The sequence below is a fragment of the Cibotium barometz genome, chromosome 3 (assembly GCF_041138505.1).
Source record: "Cibotium barometz isolate CiBa-2024 chromosome 3, ASM4113850v1, whole genome shotgun sequence".
In the NCBI taxonomy this organism is placed as follows: Eukaryota; Viridiplantae; Streptophyta; class Polypodiopsida; order Cyatheales; family Cibotiaceae; genus Cibotium; species Cibotium barometz.
In genome coordinates, this window is record NC_141048.1 from 4,140,052 (window position 1) to 4,147,168 (window position 7,117).

The 7,117-nt window shown below is 42.6% G+C and overlaps 1 protein-coding gene across 2 annotated transcripts; it reads left to right on the top strand.

Moving 5' to 3' along the window:
• Nucleotides 1–3,091: 3,091 nt before the first annotated feature.
• On the top strand, nt 3,092–6,718 carry LOC147639626 (uncharacterized). Of its 2 annotated transcripts, XM_086772320.1 has the most exons (5): nt 3,092–3,957; nt 4,128–5,201; nt 5,297–5,461; nt 5,625–5,777; nt 6,018–6,718. In XM_086772320.1, exons 1-5 carry the CDS (start codon nt 3,853–3,855, stop codon nt 6,111–6,113), a joined length of 1,593 nt encoding a protein of 530 aa, XP_086628446.1. In that variant the 5' UTR covers nt 3,092–3,852; the 3' UTR covers nt 6,114–6,718. The 2 variants fall into 2 exon arrangements, with proteins under 2 accessions (XP_086628446.1, XP_086628455.1); XM_086772329.1 differs by lacking the exon at nt 5,625–5,777.
• The last annotated feature ends 399 nt before the right edge of the window (nt 6,719–7,117 follow it).

Here is a 7,117-nt window from a genome sequence, read left to right on the forward strand (position 1 = left end):
GTACAATCTATCCTGCTTCCCTATCTGCTCTATTATATCCCTCTGTTGAACTGGAAACCTTCACACTTGAGTATTTTTGAAACTGCATTCAAAAGGTTCTTATGGGGGAACAAGGGGAAAACCTGTGCATTCATCAAATGGGATATGATCTGTCAACCCAAAGTGAGAGGGGGACTGGGAGTGCTAAATCTGGCTGCACATGCTCATGCAAGAAGAGCAACCATGCTTAAACACATGTTTTCAAGAGATACTTTATGGGCTAGATGCATGTGGCAGATCATTGGCTATTCTGTTGTGTATTTCCATGGGGCTTGGGATTTATCTGATTGGGAGAAACTCTTTTCACATGCACCTTTGAAAACAGGTTGTCAAACTGCACAACTTTTTATTGACTCATGGAAACACATCTGCTCCTTTCTGATTTGGGATGGCAGAGTTAGATACACAGGGAACTCACTAGGGGATGAAAATGTGTTTTGGAGTTTTTTGTTTAAAAAGGCACCCTGTTATAAATTGGGTAGGAAAGCTTTGACAATGTACAAGAAAGGGGTCAGGCACATCAAGCAGCTAATTGATTCTGATGGCAAGTTTGTTTTATTCTTGACAGCTAAGAGAAGGTTCAGATTAGGCTGCAATTTCAGACTTGCTTGGAATGAACTATGTACATACACATTCAATCTGCAGATTCCACCTAATACCAATTTGTGGGAAAGGTTCAGAGACTGGCAGCTTCCAGGGGAGGCAGTTTCTTGGTGGAAGTCCACAACCTCACAGTTTTATCAGGTTCTCTTGGGACAACAGAATATATCAGAAAGATGCAATAAATTGTGGAGAATGCATAGATCTCAGGATTGGTGGATTGCCAGATTATCATCAATATGGAGCTTACCCTGTTCACATAAGCACAAAGTGTTTGTTTGGAGACTCTTAGCAGGTGCCCTGCCTACTGGGGAGTTGCTTCACAAGAAAAACATTGGCAATGGGAAATGTGCCCTCTGTGGGAAAATGGAAAACATTAAACATGTATTTTGGTACTGTAAACCAGTCAAAGAATGGTGGCAATGGATTTTGTCTCACATTCAACAGTGTATGCCTGTTAAAATTACACAGTTTTCAGTAACCTTTGGTTTATGCCCTATGCCTACTGTTGCATTGCAGTTCTGTATGCAGTCAATAAGGATGTGGTTCTTATTCTATATCTGGAATGCTAGAAACTTTTGGTGCTTTGAAAAAGTTCAGCTTTGCAAGGTAACTGTTCCATGGAACATTATTAGAATTAAAGTGATGGAAGATTGTTACAGCATCACAAATGATCAGCTTAAAGCAGATTGTATGAGGATCATGACTCACCTATAACCCATGAGTCAGAGATGATAATGTAAATAGTAGAGTACATATTTCAAAAAAGAGAGAGAGAGAGAGAGAGAGAGAGAGAGAGAGAGAGAGAGACCCTAGGCAAGCTACTCATTAACTTTACAAGATAAATTTTGAGATAATACTTGACAACAACACTAGTAAGCTTAATTACCATTCTTGTTTCAAAGTCGACAATGCCTTCAGATTCTTGGCCATTGTTGAAATCTTTGGGATTAGAGAGAGAACACTTTTGTTCTAAATGTGATCTGAGCTGTAATAACATTGAAGCAGCCTAATGCATAAATATATTCAACAACATAGTCATGGCACACATGCAGTTAACCTATGGGCATGCGAGTTCACTTTTATCATATATACCTTGAAGATGGCCTATAAATTTAAAGGCTCCATCCATACATTCAAGAGAGATTCATTTATATATTACACATGTAATACATGCGAAAGTTAGTATTTGGGGATTTATGTGCAAAAACTATGATGCTCTTGATTTTGAAGGTTTTGGAAATGGATAATTCAGACCTAAGGGTTGAAACACAAACTTTAAAGGTAAAGTGAGCCCCCCCTTCGCTTCTCCAAGCTTTTTTTAATATATATATTTTGGCATGTAATTACAAGGAGATTTTTAGTACATTAATTCAAATCCGAGCTAAGACCTTAGTGTATTGAAGTCTCTCCCTCTCTTTATCTCTCTCCAACATGCTCTATATCTACCTTGAAGATGGCTTTTAAATTCAAAGGCTCCATCCATACATTCAAGAGAGAGCCACTCGACATGTAATACATGTTCTAGTTAGTATTTGGGGATTTATATGCTAGTTAGTATTTGGGGATTTATGAGCCTAAACTATGGTGCTCTTCAGTTTGAAGGTTTTGGAAATGGATAGTTCATACCTAAGGGGTGAAAACACAAACTTTGGAGAGGTAAAGTGAGCCCTTCGCTTCCCTAAGATTTTTTAAATATAGATTTTAGTATCCAATTACAAGGAGATTTTAGCACATTGATTCAAAATCCGAGCTAAGGCCTTAGTGTACTCTTTCCCTCTCTCTATCTCTCTCCGACGTGCTCTGTAAGCAAACAAGTGTGCCTAGATAGATTTCATACTATATCACACATATTTAATTAAAGGAAGTCACATTAGCCTATTTTGGGTGAGAGATGGGTACAAAATTCAGCTTGCCCACCACCACCGATGGGCTTTGTTTAGAGCCAGGATTTGAACTCGACCCGGTTTATTACTTTAAGGGATAGCCTCTTTTGAGAGAGATGGGCACAAAATTGAGCGTGCCCAACGGGCTTTGTGTAGAGCCGGGTTTAAGCTTGGGCCCTTGGTTTGAGACCAACACGGTTTAAGTTTGGGCCCTTGGTTTGAGAGGTGAGAAGAGGGTTGCCCTTAGTTTGAGAGGATGCACCACCTTCTAGATTATTTAAAGAGATTTTTTTTAAAAAAAGCACGTTTTTGGGGGGGTCTATTTTTATATGGATCTTCTTTGGCAAAGAGAAAAGGCAAAAAGAAAAGAAGAAAGGTTGTGTCTGCAGGCTGCCCCCTCTTAAATAGGGCCTTCCACCACCCTACTAGGCTTAAATGATTTGCTTGGGTCCCTCAACAAGCATGGGGCGCCCATGCCTTCTTATATACATACATACATACATGACAACACTTTCACATTGCGGTTCGTCGTCTCCTTTTTGGCTTCTACTCCCCACTTGCAAAAAATCGCTTTGTTGTCTGTCTTCCTCTCTGCTCTCTCTTCGAGGCAGCCTTCTCTCTCTCTCTCTCGCTCTCTCTCTCTCCTCAAAGCATCTCGATTCTCTGGCATGACGGACGCCGCAGTCTCTACATGCACACTCTCTCTCCACCTTCTCTCTTTGGCCATTTCTGGCTCTGGGCGCGTCAGATCCTGTGTAGTATATATGTGCCCCCATCTCTCTCTCTCTCTCTCTCTCTCTCTCTCTCTCCTAGCATTCTCTCTCTTGAACGCTTTGCGTTGGCCTTGCCCTTTCATCCAGCTCCATTTGGCACTGCACTTCAAAACATCTGATCACACCACCCTCGTCACATTTGGTTCCGTGCGGAATCTAATCTTTCCCTATTGGGTCCTCCCCCTTTCTTTATCATTCTTTTCCCAAATTGGGTCCCCTCCTCTCTCTCGCCTGTGCCATTTCTGCCGTTGTTCCAAAGCATATTTCTCACCTGGCCCCCTTGCATATGGTGCTTTTTGCTTTCTTCCCCAGTGCCCATAAAGCTCTGCATGCCTTCTTCCAAAGCTTTCCACTCTCTCCTCAATTCTGCCTTTTTTACAGCTGCTTATTTGAAGCCTCCCCTCTGCTCTCCTTTGCATCATTCGTTGTGTAATTGTGGCGTCTTCTCTCTTCACTGCAAGTATTCTGGGATTAGTTGGGTTTTTAAGATTCAATCCATCAATTTGCTCTAGTCTGGTTTAGCTGCCTTTTGCTATCAACCTCACTTCCTGCCAATGTCTCCAGAAAGTGACCTTCTCTTTGCTCAGTCTGATACTCTTCTATTGTCCGACTTCAACCATTTGACAGAATTTGAGGATTTCCCCAAAGATTTATTCCTGGTATGTTCATTTCTGACCTTTGAATTTCGTTAATGTTTTTTCAATATTCTACAAGCTTATGATTGTCAGTTTAATTAGAGGGCTTAAATGCCAGTCTAATCAGAGAAGTTTAATGAAAGAGGAGTTTCAAGTGCTGCTGATCCTGAGGAGTCTATCCCATATACATGCAGAGCAATGCTATGGAAGGGATTGCAGGAGGCAGCTTGCTCGAAGAGTTGGACTGCAAAGATGCCTTGAAACCCACCTTGCTCATCTCCGAGGTAAACAATGCTTTCAGTGCCTCATTGAAGCAGGATGTCCACCCCCCAAAAGAACTTGACAGCCCATTCACCATCTTCATGGACGATGAACCATCGGGGTCCTTAGGCTTCATGGCCATGGCATCCAAGCTGGAATTGCCAACCCCTGATGTTTTAAGCATCAAAGGTATGGGATTAACAAGCTTGATCGGCCGTACACTCCCTTCTGGCTGTTCAGGGAAAGGTGATTTACTGTCTCCCAGAACCATGTTAGCAACTAATAAGATGGACTGCATGTCTTTGGATGAACTAGACATGAGCCAGCTCGACTCTACCGATGCATTTTCGGCCTTGTCGCCGCCACGACAAGGAGGAAATGCAGCAGAGTCTGTGCCAACTTTACCCCCATTGTCACCCCTTGGAAAAGCTTCCAAGGCCAGAAGCTTGTTTAGCAGGGCGGCACAAGTGAGCTGCTCCGTTGATAGCATAACCCCATCTGTTTTGCCAATCAAGTCCCCCGTTACGTCGTCCTTGATGGCGACAACAATCAGCACCTCAGATGGAGGCTCTTTACTCAACATGATGCTAAGACATGAGGAGAGATCGAACGTTCACGTCTTGAAAGGCACCATATGGCAATCGGTGAAAGACCTGAATGCCTTTCCTGAATGCTCCAGTTTATCCAACATACAGTCCCCTAAAGGTGATGGTTTTATGAGTTGCCGCGGTGCCATCCCTCCCCATGTCTTGCAAGAGTCATCACATAACCCTACCATACAAAGAAGTCAGAGTAGTCATGCCTTAGGTCAGCTCAGAACGTCCGGACGTCTGGGTCCTTGTACCGACGAATTCAGTGTGTCGCCCGCATCTAAGATGGAGGTGTCGGTTTCAAGTGCTTTCAATGTGAGCCCTTTTGCACAATATCAAGCATCCAACACACAAGGCTTGGCTGCAAGGTCTCCCGCTGCTTCCATGAGACGTGTATACAGTACTGGAGATCTTCAGGTATGCCCTTTGTGATCTTTTGTACTCGGGTTTGTCATACCCCTTACTTTCAAGGGTGTAGTAGAATAATAAGTTTTACCTCCTGTTTAAACTAGGCATTTAACGGCATGCAAAACTTCTACGGAGGCAACCCAGAGAATGCTAGCACAGAGGAAGCTGCAGGCCTGAAGATTGGGCAGTACACAGTGGAGCAGAGGAAGATGAAATTGCATAGGTACAGGCAGAAACGCACGGAGAGGAACTTCAGCAAGAAAATAAAGGTATGATGGCTTATCCCCTCTAGCACAAGTACCCTTGTGTTCAAGGCTTAGCGTGGAGTTTGCCTATTTGCATTGCATAAAAACTTTCTCTATGTGTAGAGTTATGATTGCATCTTCTCTGCTATGTGACCTTACAAAGGGCAGTTTGTTTGCTCTTTTCAAGTATGCATGCAGAAAAACTTTAGCTGACAGTAGGCCTCGAGTAAGAGGAAGATTTGCAAGGACCGATGAAATGGGAGAACCGACATTGAAAGACGACCTCCTCCCTCTCATCGATGAGTATGAAGGCATAAGTCGTTGCCCATGTTTGATTCCTGTAAGTGGATAAGAAACTAGTATGCCTCATGGAGCTTGTATGCATGGGGTCGTGAAGGTACTCAATGGAGGAGCTTGTATGAAGCAGGGTGTGTGTGTGTGTGAAGAAGCCTCATTTTAGCCTTTGTAATTGACTATAACGAGTTTTGTCGACATAGGAGCTTGTAAGGAGCAGGGTGTGTATGTGAAGAAGCCTCATTTTAGCCTTTGTAATTGACTAAAATGAGTTTTGTCGACACAGGAGGAGGCTCTGTTAATCGCAAATAACAGCTGTATCATGTCTAACAACCCAACAGCTCAGTTCTGGGGTGTTGTGGGAATGAAGGTAGCCATGTAGTGCAACATTGAAACTATTGCCTCTTCTAAGTTGATTGTTATTCGATAAAAAACTCCTCGTGGCTTCGGTTGCACCTTGGATGAAGCCAAAAGAAAGCTTATGAATGGGGGCAATGGGCTAAAATTACTTGCCAGAGACGAACTCTCCATTACTTTTCTTTTCTAGAAGACCGTCTGTCATTGTTTTGTTCTTTCCTCCTATGTGGATCTCGCACCTAAGACTTGGGAAAAGAAAGAGCAGCATTCTTTGAATGGCAACATCTCCTGACGTTTTTCTGATGACTGCAAATGAGGATGTTACTGCCACCTCAATATGTACAGCTAACTTAATGGCTACTACCATAGACTAGTCATGACTATGCTTGTAGCATGGCTTTCTTTATTATATCTTCCACATGCTTTATGTGCATACCTAATATGAATCAATAGGTCCATACAAGGCTCCAAACATTTCTTAGTTTTATCAGAAGCCAAGGAGCTTTTGCACAAATTTTGGGCTGACAAGTGCACCAGGCAGAAAGATGAACTTGGCCTCAAAGCTACTGGATTTAATAATCTGCTAACCAGGTGACTCCTGTAATAAAAATGAAGTATTCATTTTGCCAACTTTGGCATATCATAGCATTAGAGGAAATTTGTCTTTGCTGTTCGTGCATAGGGGAAGTGTCTCACATTACTTGTGCTTTATCTACAATAATTTTTTCAAGGGCTACTGTCGACTTTTGCTTCATCCATCATTTTTGGAGATAGCTCAGAGTTGCTTTATGGCTGCATGCTTTGGACAAGCCCTTGGTACTCAACTTAATGTTAACTCTTTCTTTCCTGTCTTTGAGCCTTCTCCAGTGGCACTTCGAATATGTGCCCACTATGCGGCCTTATCTTCATTAGATCATGTGGTTATAACTGCCTTCTTACAGAGCTTGCCCAACAATCTGCTGGTTGACCTTGCCTTACCCTTGCTTTGCTTTATTGAGAGTAGAAGACACATTGTCAACGAATTGCCAT